Source organism: Bos indicus x Bos taurus, chromosome 2, assembly GCF_003369695.1.
Source record: "Bos indicus x Bos taurus breed Angus x Brahman F1 hybrid chromosome 2, Bos_hybrid_MaternalHap_v2.0, whole genome shotgun sequence".
In the NCBI taxonomy this organism is placed as follows: domain Eukaryota; kingdom Metazoa; phylum Chordata; class Mammalia; order Artiodactyla; family Bovidae; genus Bos; species Bos indicus x Bos taurus.
The window spans coordinates 102,305,277-102,323,862 of NC_040077.1; the positions used below are offsets into that span (position 1 = coordinate 102,305,277).

The following is an 18,586-nucleotide window of genomic DNA, read 5'->3' on the forward strand; positions in this document are numbered from 1 at the left end:
ATGCAAAACAAGTTGAAATTTTTCAACAAAAGAGAGTAGTTTTATTGGATAAAATATGTCCACTGTATTCAAAAATACTATTTGGGTGAGCTGAGGAACTGTCAGTCAACGTTGAAAGCATAAGTATCGGAAGGAAGGTGTACTCTGGTTTGTTTCCCCTAGAATAAAACTAAAGTTTATAACATCTTAACACTTACCTTTTCTGCTCACTAAGGCTATGATGAATCTTGGGCACCTGATTGGGCTCTATGAGCTCTAAAAGAACAAAAACTGCTTTCCTAGGTCTCTCATATATTCCCAGGAAGCTAATTATACAATAAGACTCCTGGAGTCAACAAGTACCATTAGGGTAACCATAGAAATGAAATTTTTGAAATATTTCTTGTACTTAAATAGAAATTAATTTCAAGTATTCCTGGGAGCAGGCATAGATTCAGCTGGAAACTGAAGCTGCACACCCAAGAGATATTTACTCTGACTCTGTTACATTTTAGTGAGTGCAGCTTAATCACAGTAGGAGAGACAACATTGGGCCAATCAATAAAAATTCATCTGGAGGTATTAGGGCATGACGTGGAGGATAAGAGCTTTAGCTTTTGAGTCATATAGTCCTCATTTCCAGATCCCTCCACTTTAAGCTGCGTGACTTTGGGGGAAGTTGCTTTTATCTCTCTCATTTTCCTCCTCTATGAAGCAGAGTATGTGCTAGCATACTCTGTGGTTCATAATGTGAACCACAGGTATAGTTTAAAATTCTTAGTAGCCATGTTTTTTAAAAATCTGATGAAATTAATCTTAAAAGATTTTTAATTGAATACAGTGTATCCACTAGTATGGTGCTATGTAATCAATATAAAATGATTAATGAAATATTTTTCATTCTTTTTTCATATTGAGTCTTCAAAATCTGGTGAGCATTTTACGCTTGTAACACATTTCAGTTTGTACTAGCTGCATTTCAAATGCTCAGTCAGTGGCCATATATGAGTAGTGGCTACTATAATGGGTAGTGAAGGTATGTATTCACTTCATAGGGTTGTTGTAAGGATAAAATGAGATAATGTGTGTGAACTGTTTAGAATGGTGTGTGGCAAATACAAAGGACTAAAAAGGTAGTTGTGAAAACAGTTACAACTGAGTATTGACTGCAGCAGTGCTAAACTGGAGTGAAAAAGCAAAAGTATATGACATGATTCTGTTCTAGAGTAATCACAAAGTTAAGAAGGCAAGATAAATACTTAACTATAATGTATGGCATCTTATTACAATATGAATGTAAGAATAAAGTGCCGTAATTGCTCAGAAGAGAAAGAAAGATTTTCCCCATTAGAGATGCCTGTACACCTTGGTGAGGAGAATCATTTTGAACTGGGATTTAATCAATGGATCAATTTTTCTTAGGAAGATAAGGTAAGAGACCATGAAGATGGGTTTCCTGGCTGGCTCGGACAGTAAAGAACCTGCCTGCATCATAGGAGACCTGGGTTTGATCCCTGGGTCAGGAAGATTCTCTGGAGAATAGCAACCCACTCCAGTATTCTTGCCTAGAGAATTCATGGAGACTAGCAGGCTGCAGTCCGTGGGGTCGCTAAGAGTCAGACACGACTGAGCGACGTCACTTTCACTTTTCACTTTCACGCATTGGAGAAGGCAATGGCAACCCACTCCAGTGTTCTTACCTGGAGAATCCCAGGGACAGGGGAGCCTGGTGGGCTGCCGTCTATGGGGTTGCACAGAATCCGACACGACTGAAGTGACTTAGCAGCAGCAGCAGGCTACAGTCCATGGGATCACAAAGAGTCAGACATGACTGAGGAGGATAAGAGAAGGAGGATAACACTTTAATCATGAAGACAGCTATTCTTTAACCATGAAAGACAGAAGAAAATATTCTACCAGAGGAATAATAGAAGCAGTAATTCAAAAGTAAGGAAATGAAAAAATATACTTGAATATGATGGCAGATTTTTAGTGGAGAACACAGAGTCCATGTAAGAGTACACTTGGGTGAGCAGATGCAGATTTGTATTAGTGAAGAGGGCTTAAAAGCCCTGCTAAGATATTATGCTGTTACTCAGTGTAAAAAGGAAACAGTAAAAAGAGCACTGATTTGGAAGTCAAAGATCTGATTTTAACAAAGTTCCACAATTACCATGAATATATTTTCTTATCTTGGGCAAGTCGCTTCATCTCTGAGTATTCATAGTGAGGTGATTAGATCTAAACATAAAATATAACCTGAGCATGTTAAGAGTTGTAACAAATTCTTGTTGTCACTGTTGCTGCTGTTTTTGTTGTTGTTCTATTCAAGTTTATGGTATTTGTTTTGGATGGGAGTGGCATAATTGAAGAACGCTTTAGGAGTTATTGTAGACAGATTTAAAACTAAAGAAAGTGTAACCAAAAAAAATCACCTGGGGTTATCTTTTCAATGGTCCTAACATCTAAAATTAAGGACTTTTGATATTGTAAGCATAACAGTTGAAAATGGAAAAACTGTAGAAAAGAAAAGACACACGGATAAAGGCGAGGTTGAGGATGGAGAAGGATAAAAGGTATGAAATTGTCACTGCAGTTTGGAGTCTGAAAAACAGAATACAGTAAACAAAATTGAAATGGAAGAGCTAGACAGATAATTTTGCTGGAAATGTGCGAAGGGATGAATCCTTGAGTCTTTTTAGTTTAGTAAGTACAACATATACTCTAGAATGTGTGCATTTAAGAATTGATATATGTGGAAGATGGCTGAGGAATGGAACATGGACTCACTTCCTTCCACAAATACAGCAAATATACAAGTAGAACAATTTCCACAGAACACTTATTGAATGCTGGTGGAAGACTTCAACCTTCCAAAAGGGCAAGAACACCTCCACATAACTGAGTAGGACAAAAGAAAAAGGTGGGGGGAAAGTCTAGATGGGACCTATGCCTCAAGGAGGGAGCTGTGAAAGAGGAAAGATTCCTGAACGCTGGGACTCACCTGACGGCAGATGAGCCTGGCTGGAGGGAGAGCTTTGGAGCCTTGGGGGAGAGTGAAGCAACCTTTATGCACAAGATAAAACAGTAATCCCACTCATGGGCATATGTCCAGAGAGCTGATTTGTTAAGATGCATGCACCCCAGTATTTGTTGCAGCACTATTTACAATTGCCAGGACATGGAAGCAACCAGAGGAATGGTTAAAGAAGATGGGGTGTATATTTACAATGGAATATTACTCAGACATTAAAAAAAATGAAATAATGCCATCTGTAGCAACATAAATGGACCTAGATATTATCATACTAAGTGAAGTTAAGTCAGATAAAGCCAAATATCAAATGATGTCACTTATATGTGAAGTATTAAAAAAAATGATACAAATGAATTTAACAGAAACAGTCCCACAGACTTTGAAAACAAACATGGCTAACAAAAGGGGGGAAATCAGGAAGGGGCTGAATTAGGAGTTTTGAATTAACATATATACACCACTATATAAAAATAAATATTCAAGAAAGACATACTGTATAGCACAGGGAACTTTATTCAATATTCTGTAATAACCTATTCAGGAAAAGAACCTAAAAAAGAATGGATACATGTACATTTATAACTGAATCACTATACACCTGAAACATGGGCTATATTGGCTATATTGGCTATATTCCAATATAAAATTGGCTAAATTGGCTATATTCCAATATAAAATAAAAATTAAAGAATTAATTGATGTGTGTGAAGAATGACTTCTGAAGACCATTGATGTTTAATGTTCAGAGTTTAACAGTATTAAAATGAACCCCCCAAAAAAATAAAAATAAAAAATAAAAAAATAAAATGAACCCCATAATTCTTTTCTTCAGTTTTAAGCATTAAATTTGTGTCTATAAGGAAATTCAGTGGCATTAACAGAGAAGCCCCAAATGTCACACTTATCTGAATTGTAATTTAAGAAAGAAATTTTAAAGTCAGTAAAAAGAAGCAAGGAGATCAAACCAGTCCCATCTTCAGGGAGATCAACCATGAATATTCACTGGAAGGACTGATACTGAAGCTGAAGCTCCAGTATTTTGGTCATCTGATACGAATAGACGACTCCTTGGAAACGTCTCTGATTCTGGGAAAGATTGAGGACAGAAGGAGAAGAGGGTGTCAGAGGGTGAGACAGCTGGATGACATCACTGATGCAATGAACATGAACTTGGGTAAACTCCGGGAGATGGTGATGGACAAGGAGGCCTGGCGTTTTGTAGTCTATGGGGTAGCAAGGAGTAGGACACGACTGGGCGACTGAACAACAACAAGAAAAAAAGCAAGAGTTTTTAAATAATAAATGTTTCAATTAAAATCCCAACTTTACCTTCTCTGAATCTCATTCTTCATTAGCTAAAAAGGGAGAATATCTACCTGTTAAGATTGAGTGCAGGACATGTGAGGTAACCGGTGGTGCTCTTGGTGCTCAATAAACAATGGCTACTGTGAGTTCATTCTAGCAGACCTGAAAGACGAACTCATCTCTTTTCTTTTCAAAAAATATTGTATATTTATTTCATACCACAACTCCTCTTACATCAAGCATATGTTGACTATTGATTATGCCATTTCATAATTAATGTCAAAAATATTGTAGTAGGTAATATGCAGATTTCCTAAACTTAAGTAGAATTTGTCTAGGTTAAGAGATGAGTGGTGAAAAGATTAAGGTAACTCTTGGGTATTTTTGGTATTTACTCTCAAATTGAATTTTCACACGTTTGTATCTAAAATCAAAAGGCTTCCCTGGTAGCTCAGACTGTAAGGAATCTGCCTGCAATTCAGGAGACCTGGGTTCCATATCTGGGTTGGGAAGATCCCCTGGAGGAGAGCATGGCAACCCACTCCAGTATTCTTGCCTGAAGAATCCCCATAGAATCTTTTGGGGCTTCTCTGGTGGCTCAGACAGTAAGGACTCTGCCAGTAGTTTTTTAAAATGCCAACATTTTACTAATATTTGCACATTTTGTTAATATGCAATGAGTTTCAATTTTTGTTGGTTCACCCAAAGTGATTTCATATACCCAGATACAGTGTTACCACTTGATTTCCATGGGCTATTACAGTTTATATACATCAAGAGATTCAAAGATTCAAGTTTTTATACCAAATCCAATTGAGACTGCTTTGTTCAAGATATTAAACCTGTATTTTTTTTCAAAAATTTTCTTTCTAAAACAGAGTATAAAGAAGCTCTATAATGTTAAGTATATTTAGTACTAAAATTTGAAAGAAATACTAATTTTTTAAAGATCTATTGGCTCATTTATTGGCTTTGAGTAAAGGCAAAATTAGCCAGAAGAAGTTGGCAAATTAATCCAAAGGAGTAAAATGAATAGTAATACAAGTTATCCTCATTCAAACTCATTGGTCAGCAAAGAAGATAGTGATTTAACTGACAAGAAATTATTCTGAATTATTGATAGATGAAAATAAATATTGTTTTTCAGAGATGTGTGGGTCAGAAGATAGTCATAATCATTCATTATTGATATCTACTGATTTACATAAAAAATAACACTTAGAAAATTATTTCAATCTTCTCCCTGGACTGCCTACTTTCTCCCTATTTGGTAAAAGTCTGGGCATCCTGATAACATAAATGTTAATCAAAAAAGGAGCAAGTCATTTTTTACATAATACATGTTGAAATATTTATATTTTTAAATACCTTTATTTTTAGATCATTGTTGATAAACTATAATGCTAAGTATTTTAATCATATACTGTACAGTTCAAGTTCAGTCGCTCAGTTGTGTCTGACTCTTTGCGACCCCATGAATTGCAGCACGCCAGGCCTCCCTGTCCATCACCAACTCCCAGAGTTCACTCAGACTTATGTCCATCGAGTCGGTGATGCCATCCAGCCATCTCATCCCCTGTCGTCCCCTTCTCCTCCTGCCCCAAATCCCTCCCAGCATCAGAGTCTTTTCCAATGAGTCAACTCTTCGCATCAGGTGGCCAAAGTACTGGAGTTTCAGCTTTAGCATCAGTCCTTCCAATGAACACCCAGGACTGATCTCCTTTAGGATAGACTGGTTGGATCTCTTTGCAGTCCAAGGGATTCTCAAGAGTCTTCTCCAACACCACAGTTCAAAAGCATCACTTCTTCGGTGCTCAGCTTTCTTTACAGTCAACTCTCACATCCATACACAACCACTGGAAAAACCATAGCCTTGACTCAATGGACCTTTGTTGGCAAAGTAATGTATCTGCTTTTTAATATTCTATCTAGGTTGGTCATAACTTTCCTTCCCAGGAGTAAGCGTCTTTTAATTTCATGACTGCAATACCATCTGCAGTGATTTTGGAGCCCAGAAAAATAAAGTCTGACAATGTTATACTGTACACCCATGTGATATTTGTGAAATGTGTGCATTTATAATTTAGTATAATCATTCTTATATACCATGCTAAGTGACATTTTAAATAATCTATTTACTCAGGAATTGCATATTAGGAGTCAATGTTTTATTAAAATTTATAATGATTAAATATTTTGTTAAAATGTTATAAAATTTTAAAATAGAAATAATTTTTTCACATTTTTAAAAAGACATATTCAACATGAACATTGTTAGTACAAGTTTTCGTAAATCCTCATGTACTATTTAAAGTTTCATATCTATTGCATTTTAATTCCACTGACCAAGTTTGATGTAGCTAAATCTTCTATCCTTCCTAAATTTTCATTAAGACTGTGACGTTGGTATGACAAATGATTCATCCTGTAGTTTATTTTTTATTGCCAGTCATCAGTTTAGAAAGATAACTGTGCACATGTTTCTAAATACTTTCTAGAGATGTTACCAGTAGTCTGGGATTTTTTTTCTTTTGAGAGTACCACCCATCTCTCTCACACCAGTAGATACTAATGTAGTAATTGGTATATCCTGATTAGTAATTGATACATCCTGATTAGTAATTGACACATCCTGGTAAGTAATTTTGAAAATCTTCTAACCTATAAGCAATTACAGAGAAGGCAATGGCAACCCACTCCAGTACTCTTGCCTGGAAAGTCCCATGGATGGAGGAGCCTGGTAGGCTGCAGTCCATGGAGTTGCACAGAGTCAGACACGACTGAAATGACTTAGCAGCAGCAGAAGAAGTTAAGCATCCCAATTCCCAGTAAAACTAATTTTGATGCCAGACATTCTGTGCCATGTAATAATCCAATATACTTCATAGAGGTGATCAGATCAGATGAGATCAGATCAGTCGCTCAGTCGTGTCCAACTCTTTGTGACCCCATGAACCCCAGCACACCAGGCCTCCCTGTCCATCACCAACTCCCGGAATTCACTCAGACTCACGTCCATCAAGCCAGTGATGCCATCCAGCCATCTCATCCTCTGTCGTCCCCTTGTCCTCCTGCCCCCAATCCCTCCCAGCATCAGAGTCTTTTCCAATGAGTCAACTCTTCGCATGAGGTGGCCAAAGTACTGGAGTTTCAGCTTTAGCATCATTCCTTCCAAAGAAATCCCAGGGCTGATCTCCTTCAGAATGGACTGGTTGGATCTCCTTGCAGTCCAAGGGACTCTCAAGAGCCTTCTCCAACACCACAGTTCAAAAGCATCAGTTCTTCGGCGCTCAGCCTTCTTCACAGTCCAACTCTCACATCCATACATGACCACAGGAAAAACCATAGCCTTGACTAGATGAACCTTTGTTGGCAAAGTAATGTCTCTGCTTTTGAATATGCTATCTAGGTTGGTCATAACTTTTCTTCCAAGGAGTAAGCATCTTTTCATTTCATGGCTGCAGTCACCATCTGTAGTGATTTTGGAGCCCAGAAAAATAAAGTCAGCCACTGTTTCCACTGTTTCCCCATCTATTTCCCATGAAGTGGTGGGACTGGATGCCATGAGCTTTGTTTTCTGAATGTTGAGCTTTAAGCCAACTTTTTCACTCTCCACTTTCACTTTCATCAAGAGGCTTTTGAGTTCCTCTTTATTTTCTGCCATAAGGGTGGTGTCATCTGCATATCTGAGGTTATTGAGATTTCTCCCGGCAATCTTGATTCCAGTTTGTGTAACATGATGTTAAATAGATAGATGGATACACACAATCTTACAGTCTTTTGAAAATGAGTTCAAGTAAACCTGCAAACCTCACCATGACCTTGCTGACTCAAATCTGTTCAAGCAAAGACACCTTTTTTAAATACCTGCAGCATGGTATTGTTGAATTATATTATGAAATAATATACTTCTGTCATCAAATTCCAATATTATTATTTTCTCTATTTTATTGATCAAATTTTCAGAAATTACTAATAACTTTTACAAATATTTTCAATTATAATTTTTAGAGATTTGACTCCAACAAAATGTTTAAAAGCTAAATTCTTTCCCTTTTCTTTAGGGGCTTTGATTCTGCTTGGTTTTCTTTGCAAAAATAGACAATGATATTTACCACATACCTTGTTATTACATGAAGATGAGACAAAGAAAGTCATTTGATTCTTAGGAAAGTCACAAACAACGGTCTATAGTGTAAGGCTGAAAGTGGAATCCATGTGTAACGTCTCAGTCAGCAAAGACTTGGTAGAAGGGGCTTTGTAATAAATATTCATGTCTGCTGCTTTGGACACTCAAATCCATCCTAAGGATCTTTGCTGTGTCAGGCTTTGTTCTAGATGAAGAAGCCCAGTAGATACAAAGGCCATATCTTGCAAATAGGCCATATTTATCATGGTCAACTTTACCATGTTTTAGAGACTATTCATGGCAATTTGGGTTATAATATGTGATTAAATATTTCACAGTGACCTTTATGGCAATATCATTATAGAATTTTTAACGTGGAATGGTAAAGCTCTACTTTTACAGTATATCACCTACTTAACATTGGTCAAGAAGGTGTCACTGATAACAATGCTGTGCTGGATATGACAAACCGAATGACTAAAAAAACCAGACTCTGTATTCAAAGTGCTGGTGACTAAGTGTGTCTCCCTCCAATACCTAGGGTGTCATCTTAAGCAAGTTATTTAACCTTTCCAAACCTCTTTTTCTTCACCTATATAGGAGTTATTATTTTCTTTATCATTAGATATTGTAAGATTATCTGGAATTATAGATAGTAATTAAATTTACTAAATCTAGTGTACAACATGTTGAAAGAGTTTAATGAATTTTAAATGTTATTACTGGAATGATAATATATACCTTCTAAGTATGGTTACATAATCCCATGGACAGTACTAATATCACTTATTTAACCCACACACTGAGCTTATGTAGACATATTTTATTGCTTTTACTTACTTCCAAAATCCCTGATAGTTTGTGGCAGGATTTCTTTAATAAAAGTTTTAGTTGCAATTGTATGTGGATATGTTTTTCATCTTAAGGAAATTATTCACTCACAAATATATGGTATAAAAATTATGAGAATACTCTGTGCTATATTTAGCTCTTTAATGATACAAAATTTTAGCTTAACAGAATTTTGAATTAGACTAAAAATGCTAAGACATCTTTGAAATGGGGGTATTTATTTTCACTTCAAGTCCAAATAAAAGTTTGTTGGACTAATGAGTATCACAATTTTTAAAGTATAAATGCATATTATTATAGTTTTAAGCAGTGATGTAATATAATAAACAAATTTTAGTATAATAAACAAATTTAAGTATAACAAATGTTAAGTATAAATTATCTACTGTGTGTATATATTTATGTATGTATTAGTGTATATATTTATATCTTTGCCATAGATAGTTTTGAATCCTATTTTAAAAACTTTTCCAGAGATAATTCACTTGAAAAGAAAGGTTCATTGTTTACTTGCTTTCAATCTCATCTTCTCAAAATTATTTATTAATTCCAAATAGAAGGAGACTAGCAGGGCATTTTATGACCTTTACATATAAAATAGAGAAATCATTTAATCAAATAATATGGGATTATTTCCTATACAACCAGGAATCAGTTCAGATTTGTTGACTGACATCTAACATGAGTCTGAATTATAGTTGAAACAAAACTGTATATTTTGTTGCTTGTAAACTGTTACTGCTTGAAATAAAACTTTGATTTCCTTTCTCTCTCCCTTCCTCTCTTCCCCTCTCTCTGTCAGGTCGAGTTTTAGCTCAGGCAAGTGGCAATGGGGTTATCCATTTGCTGGATCTTAAATCTGGGCAGATTCACAAACTGATGGGCCATGAGAGTGAGGCTCACACGGTCATATTTTCTCGTGACGGAGAGACTCTGTTTTCTGGAGGCTCTGACGGCACCATTCGAACGTGGTCTTGACGGTCAGTGTATCCCACTGGGAGGGTATTCCCTTTAAGGCTTGAAAATGCCTCATATTGTCCTAAACCAGTAAATAGCTGGTTAAATGTGTCAGCAGGTAACATTTACAATTTCCTTTAAAACTTGCTTTGGACATAAATGTTAGTGCTCATACAGTTACCAATAAAAAATAATAACTTTCTGCGCATCTGTTTGTGTCTTTTCTTTTTTTCCCTCCTTTTGATAAGAATTCCGAAACAGAGCATCTTTGCTAGTGGTTTGGAAGAAACAGTTTTACAATGACGCCTAATGACAGACTAGATGAATTACAGGAGATTGATTTTGAATGTTAGAAAACAAACTGCAGGAGAACTAGGCTACTTAAAAAAAAAAAAGAAGAATCAAGTCTAAACTGAAAGAGGATCTTAAGTGTAATTATGTATAGCACCGGGAAAGGCTTTCTACAAGCAAAGGGTCAAGTAGAATTTGGGAGCAAACGTTTTCACAAATTCTTTAACAATGATTGTGCTTTATCTGTTAATAATAATCAGAGACTGCAGGTGGCTTAAATCTAAATGCAAAGGTCTTCAGAACTTTCATCTCTGCAGCCCATGCAAGAATGCACTGGATATAGTTACAATGTTTTTTATTTAATTATTTAATTAGTGTTTTATTGTAATTTCAATGCAAATAAGTATCTCGCACGCACGTAAAATGCCTTTTCCCCCTCCTAACGCACGCATCCACAGTATAAAATGCGACTGCTTAGAGAATGCTGTAGTCTGATCTCAAGGAGCAGCTCGGGATTTCGACCTAGCTGGGCTCAGAAGCCAGTTGTTGGCGCTGTCCGTGGTGCTGAGGAATTCCCGGCTGCCGGCAGAATGAGCTCCAAATCAGCAGTCTACAAACTGCTCTCAGAGATGCAGAAACCCAGCTAAAGTTGCTCCTTTCCTTCACGTCCACAGTTAGTATTTTCTGGTGTGTAAGAGGGGATTCAAGCAACATATTGTGGATGATGCTGATGTTATTGCCGGCGGAGTGGGCTTTTAGCTACAGCATGCTGTTGCTGATTTTGATCCTCAGAGCCTAGCCAAATCACCTCTACTGCTGTATCAAACACTGTGTAAGTGAACTCATGTGTGGAGGAGGCATAATCAGCTGGGAAATTTCATAGAAGGATCTGGGAAAAGGCTAAAAATAAGTTCAACATGATTCTGCTCCTGGGGTCTGGATTGCTACAGGACCAGCATTGCTTCTTGCTTTGAATTCTGAAGACAGGTCCAAAGCATATTTCTTATGTGTGTCTGCTGTGTTTCTCTCTGGAAGGGCGGGAGACTGCTTCTTGACTGTGTTTTGAAATGGGAGGTAGAATGGATTGCCTTTAATTCAAGCCTGAAAAATGTATTCTTTGGATAATTAAAGAGAAACTGCTTTCCTAACACAAACGTGATCTTTTAGTTCGTATTGGTCTGTGACCCCCACCACCACCATTTAACCTCCAGAGTGATTAGGTAAGTATATCTTATGACATGAGTTATGTTTGTTTTCTCAAAGAAATAGATGCAGTCATTTTAAATCATATGTAGCAATGTGGGGAGGGGGAAAGTTTAGCTGGGAAGTGATCCTCAGTTTAGCAGTGTTTACTTACTTATTAAAGATCTTCAGATAAACATTTGATTTCTCTAATATTTCTTCTCTTAAGTAAATATTAAATTGCACAAGAGTAGCCCAGTTAGTAAGAATGCTTTTTTAAAAATAATAAGTTTCTTATATTGAAGAGAAGACCTTTTTTCCATGCACATTTTAAAATATATTTCATATTTAAAAAGCATGTTTAATGTTTATATAAAGTGAGTATGACATCCCTATATTACCTTTGAGTTTGCATTTACCCTAACCTGACACGTTAATGCCTACCTGTAGCTTGCAAAGAGATCATTTTCTGTCTGTGTCCTTTTGAAACAGAATGATCTGGGTATTTTATATGGCTTATCTTGCATGTATTGACAAGATACTACTAGAAAACTGTAAGAAAGCACAGTAGCTCCTTTTTCTTCTAAGATAAACTTTCTAAGTGTGTGGGAAATGTATAAATGCATGACTTAATTAGAAAATTATGATTTTTCAGAAGCTTGTATTATGTCTGTAGCCTCTGTAGTAATTTAAGAGAAAAAATGCTTTGTCAAAGGGAGCTTCCAGCTTCTCAAGTAGAATTATAGGTTTGCATTTTTTTGGTTCTGTCGTGACTCATTATTTTTGACATATTTTAAAAGAGATCCGTCTCCTTTATCATCACCTTTGCAGAAGGAATTCTAATATTAGAGAGTTTTTTCTCTTGAAGGAAGGTATGAATATACTATCTTCCATTTTACTATTACCAGAATTTGCATATCTAACTTAAAATGCAAATATAATAGTTCTTGAAGTTTTCTAATGCCATCTTTATCTTACTTGAAATTATTATGTGCATATGTTAGACTAAAATAGATGGTTTATCACGGCTATTATAATCTGAAAATAAATGAATAACCCTTGTAAAATGGTCTGAAAATGTCCTATATACAATTTTAGCAATATTGGCATAAAGCCAGCAACATGTAAATAGACAAATGAATTATTTGACATTTTTCTTATCCAGTACTCCCTAAAGTCACAATTTCTCCAAGGCTTTGTATGAGTTAGTCACTCTAACCATTTAAATAAGAGCCTACTACCGACACTCCCCATCAAGTACTAATACTAAGTGAAGTTTACAAGAGTCAGTAACACCAAAGTATATAAGGTACATTTTCTATGAATTGACAACACCTTATTATTTTAGGAAACTTCAAACAGTTGTACACTGGCATTTTTGTGCAAATTGCCTCAATGCAAGTATCTTTGGCATGTCAACAAGAGAGGTATATTTTTGAGAATATGTGAATGCTATTTTACATTGAAGTAATTCAAGTATTATTTCTTACATGAATATTAGACCCAAGTTACTGTAAAAATAATTTACAGATACATCTTTCCTGCCCACTAGGAGCTTACTTCCTGAATAAAATAAAGGTGTGGACAATAATACAAATAAATTTATTTTTAACAAATCCTTTTCAATACATGGCATTTTATTTATTATGTTAAGTTTTCATTCTGTTACTCACTATGAAATACCTGTGCTATTTTCCTTCTTAACTATGTTTCAAAATCCAGATTCATATCCACCTAAACAAGTAAGCCACATTGAGACCACTACTGTTCTCCAATTATGGGCATAAAGAAGTAGGAAGGCCTTTGTACCAGCTTCATCCAATGATAATTTACATTCAACTGTTGGTTTTTTGTGTTTCTTTAGAAGCAGCATGTTTTCTCACTAATCTCTGGAGTTTTCACACAGATGACTGTAACATATATACATTCTCACTCACTAGTTTAGTTTTGTCAGTGAACTCAAAGAGTGTGCATTCAGATATTCTTGAGTTAATTGTAACTATTAATACTAGCAAAATTGAGTCTCTGTAAAACCACTTCTTATAAGATAGACAAAGCTAGACCTTTGAAATTCAGAAGGTAAATTAAAGCTGAAATATCCAAGGTAAAAGAAGTTCATAAACAACAAATTTTAATGCATATATTGTCAAGGATCAACCCTCCAAACTTCATAATAAAGTGCAGATAGCTGCATGAACTTAGTCTATTTGAGGTCTTAGTAGCTTCCAAATTGGGTTTCCCAGGTGGCTCAGTGGTATAAAGAATCTGCCTGCAATGCGGAAGACTCAGGATCGATCCCTGTGTCAGGAAGATCTCCTAGAGAAGGAAATGGCAAACTGCTTCAGTATTCTCGCCTGGGAAATCCCATGGACTGAGGAGACTGGCAGGCTACAGTCCATGGGGCCACAAAGAGTCGGACATGACCTAACAACTCAACAACAACAACAACACTTTCAAATAGATCTCAAATAAACAGATCTCAAACATGTTAAAAGCATGGGTTTAAATGAACCTATATTCTATTTATATATGTCAAATCATTCTTTTTAAATATTTGTTTTCAGCTTGCCCCTCTTGTATTCTCATGGAAGGAGCTGAGTATATCTAATATTAGGAGAACATCCAGAAGCCGTTGAGGAGGGGGATGGCTCTTCATATTCATGAAGCTTGCATACTGTTATTGGTCATCCCCGGATTGGTCACCTCTGCTGCCATCAGTCATGAAGACTATCCTGCTGATGAAGGTGACCAGACCTCCAGTAACGACAACCTGATTTTTGATGACTATCGAGGGAAGGGGTGTGTGGATGACAGTGGCTTTGTATACAAGTTGGGAGAAAGATTTTTCCCAGGACATTCCAACTGCCCGTGTGTCTGTGCTCTGGATGGACCTGTCTGTGACCAGCCAGAATGCCCTAAAATTCACCCAAAGTGTACTAAAGTGGAACACAATGGATGCTGTCCTGAGTGCAAAGAAGTCAAAAACTTTTGTGAATATCATGGGAAAAATTACAAGATCTTGGAGGAATTTAAGGTATGAGTTGCCCTCTATACTCATTGAATACTAACATTTTACCACATACTTAGATCACGACATTAAAATTACAGTTGAAAAAGCATATTTTTAAATTTCTCTTTGATTTCCAAAAATGTGACTCCAGTTAGCCTAAGGACCACTGTGGGGGTACAATAGGCAATTGATTTGTTGATCAATATCTGTAGGGTTTCACAAGAATTTTTTTTTTCCTTCAGAAGTATTTGGAGCATGCTTACCATCTTTTATTTTTGCCCTTAAACATTTCATTGTGTTATTACAAAATGTGTTTTCTGATGGAAACAATTTTGTTTAAAAACTATGTGTTTATTAATGTTTAAATTTTGTGAGTTTCATATGTGAGTGTGTGTGGCTTATTAGCCTGTATTTTGAGCCATTTAATTGTAGTCTAGAATTATCTATTTAGTGTATGGAAATTCAAGTACTACAGAGACACACTTCTGAGCTGTGGTCTTTGTATTAAGAATATGCATTGGACTTACTTGTAGAACATTGTTCCCATTCTATTCTCTTATCTTTAGATTTTTTTTTTTTTGACATGTAAGACCCCAGAGAAAATTGAATTTTTATCATAGTCCCTTGTAAAACGTAGTTTTTAAAAGAGGCTAATTTTACAGGCTTTCAGCCTCTATGGTATTTTTAGTCTTTTATGCTTGTGTCATGTTGTCAAGTAACGTGGACTTCGTTTTTAATTCTTCTTTGAGCCTCTTTTTTCTAATGACTGGTTTTAATTAGGGTTTCATACAAGCCAGATCTGAACCCTTAAGGTATAAATTAATGTATCAACATGTCCTCAAATGCAATGACAGTTTTGCCTTGTGGTTTCTGTCATACTGGTGGCTTGATATAAAGATTTTCATTTTACCTAACCAAGTTCTGTGACAACATGCTCAGAAATGTGTAGGCAAAAGAAGATATAGCTAGTTTTCAATGTGTTTATGTTTGAGAGAAGAATGTTCAATTATTAGCATTGATTCAATTTCCTTCTTTACGAGAGTCAAATGGTAGAAGAAGTCAATACATGGGAAAAGGTTTTAACAGATCATGATCAGAGTACTTCCTGTGTGTTGGCAATTCATTGCATTCAGTCTAAGTTTTGGGTTCAAACCAGATCTGATTTACCCAAGAAACCCAATAATTTTGACTAGTTTCTTTAAGACATGAGAGAAATTTCAGTGATAATTATCACATTCAACTTTCTCATATGTAAGTGTTACTCTAGACTTTTTCATGTATTATGATACTTTGCTGCACAATATTGAGAAGAGGCCTGAGAATCTAGTAAAATTACCATTATTGACATCAAATAATAGTTAAGAGTGTCATACATTTATCAATTCCTTTCTGATCTTTAATATATTCGACACATTTTGATATAGGGTAACAAAAGTAAATGCAAATACTTAACACATGACTGACTGTAGACATGGCTCTAGAATCGGTTACTCTCCTCTAGTATGCATTTTTATTTGGAGTAAAATAAAAAGACATTTTAAGATAGCCTAGCCCAGCAAAGTTGTATGCCAGATAAAATTTGAGATTATTAAATATTGACTACCAAATTAAATAAAAGAATAAAAGATACTGATTTTTTTGAACTTAGCTCATCACTAAAAATGCTATAGTTTCCCCTGTTTTTGTTAGATTCTTATTCCAAAGATAAAGATCATTTTGCCATATCAAACAATAAAGATATATCAAGTTAATAATTCCTTCATTCTAATTATCTGTCCCTGCTATAATTAATATTTAATCTGTTGATATGCACAATGTTTTCCCTGACTTATCATATCATTGATTTTAAATCAATGTGATTTTTAAAAAAGAAAACAGATACCACTTCTTCACAAGGATTTAGTTTTAAGAGCTCTAGAGATTATCTAGATTAAATTAATAAGATTGGAAGAACTGAGACCAACCAAGTTTGATACTTGTCCAAAATTGTCAAGTTATTTAACCTTTTTCTAAATACACCCATTCTGACAATAAAGCCTATATCACTTCTCAAAGCACTTTGGCTCTAGAGGCAGAAAGACCTGGATTTATATCCAGATTCATCATTTAGATGTAAGATTTTGGAAGGAGTCCTTAAACTTTTGAGCCACAGTAACATTCACTACAAAATGACCATCATAATAATTACTTCTGTTGAGAGGAGATATTGGAAAGAATTAGTGAAATAATTTATATGAAGTTAGGAATCTTGTAACAACTGGTACACAATAGATACTGAAATAAATGGTCCTTTCACTCTTTCTCAATCCCAGTGTCCAGGAATTTCCTCTGAGTTCTGCATTCTTTCATGTCTTCACCTATGTCTCATGATGGAAGCTTGACTTTAAAAGTCACCCAACTGAAAAAATTCCAATAGTTTTTTAAATTTTGTACTTATCTATGTAAACTATTATGCCTAAGTAAATACCAGCCATCTTGCTTCTCTTCCAATTTAGTTTCTTGTGTCTTGTAAGCTGATGTTTAAAGCTACATGCAACTTTCACATAATAATATTGGCATTATTAAGGAGCTTATATTGTGATATTCTTGTATGTTATACATTCATCTGATAAGCATTTGTTGGACTTTTTAGTAGACAAGATACTGTAGTTGTACTGTACATGCATTAGAGAGTAAAAGATCTAGAAGGGAACGTCTCCATCCACAAGGAAGGGATGAACTAAGTTGGAGAGAGAAGTGGGGAAAAGGCTATATAAAGCATGTGATTGTGAAGGTCAACACCAGGGGGATTATGGTGCCAGAAACTTATCAACATGGTATGAGGTTTGGTCAGACAAATTGTCTTTTTCTTCAGGAAGGTCAAAGATGAGCATATTCTTAAAAAAAAAAAAATTAAAATTTATCTAGGAAGATTAAAATTCCAAAGAGGAAACTGCTTAAGCAAAGTCAGATATTTGGATAAATAAAATCAGCAAGAAGAGGAGAAAGATGAGAATGACAGGGAACTGAATCTTACTAAAACGCTATTATCCAAAGAAAGAGGTAAACTTGAATAGTGTTTTCAGAACGTGGAAAGAGGAACTCAAGTACTAGGCCAGAATAGATTCAGTCTAAAGAGTAACAAGGGACAAAATGCAGGTTGTTATACGTAAAGTTGACCTAGTTAAATGTGTTTTTTTAAACAAGATTACGTTATAGCCAAGTATTTAATTGAATGGAAGTGAAGAGAGATTAATGGCTGGGAAAATGGGACTGTTGCAGAAAACAAAGAATGAGAAAACCAGCTTGTATAAAGACAAAAACATTCAGGGACAGTCTTGAAGATAAAAACCAAAATTCCCTAGTACAGTCTGGATTCTACTCACCAACTTCTTCAGGTTTATTAAACTCTCAGTGACTTCTCTTCCCTGTGTGCTTGCACATGCAGGCCCACACCTTTTTACCATTTATGCACATGTGTGTAAATCCAACTAAACTGCTTCTGAACTCTGTTTAAATCTCATCTCAACTGCAAAGTCTCCTCTGACTGGCCTACTGCTGTATCCTGGGCTGCATCTCATACCATTAAAACAAGGACAGTAGTCAGAGCCAAACACCATTAAGAGCTATGTGTGTTATAGCACATTTCATAACACTATGAAATTACACTTTTATTAGCACTGTGTTACAGATAAGAAAACTGAAGCACCAAAGTGTAAAGAGCTTGCCCAACATCATACCTAACATAGAAGAACTAGGATTCAAATCCAGGCTTCCTGGCTTCAGCATATAAACTCACTGCCACCATTTCTATCACACTGCAATAATGTAAATGGAAAGGACTTCTCTCTCCCCCACTGGACAG

At 35.7% G+C, this 18,586-nt stretch overlaps 2 protein-coding genes across 2 annotated transcripts in view; both read left to right on the plus strand.

Moving 5' to 3' along the window:
* Positions 1–10,461, plus strand: part of SPAG16 (sperm associated antigen 16) — a 1,067,206-nt gene extending 1,056,745 nt beyond the window's left edge. The window contains exon 16 of the mRNA XM_027566726.1: positions 10,105–10,461. Within this exon, the coding sequence (XP_027422527.1) occupies positions 10,105–10,280 (176 nt within the window). The 3' untranslated portion in view covers positions 10,281–10,461. The remainder of the gene's footprint in view (positions 1–10,104) is intronic.
* A 575-nt stretch (positions 10,462–11,036) lies between these two features.
* The window catches only part of VWC2L (von Willebrand factor C domain containing 2 like), a 214,166-nt gene continuing 206,616 nt past the window's right edge, over positions 11,037–18,586 (plus strand). Inside the window, exons 1-2 of the mRNA XM_027566748.1 lie at positions 11,037–11,770; positions 14,297–14,766. Coding sequence (XP_027422549.1) covers positions 14,377–14,766 — 390 coding nt within the window. The 5' untranslated portion in view covers positions 11,037–11,770; positions 14,297–14,376. The remainder of the gene's footprint in view (positions 11,771–14,296; positions 14,767–18,586) is intronic.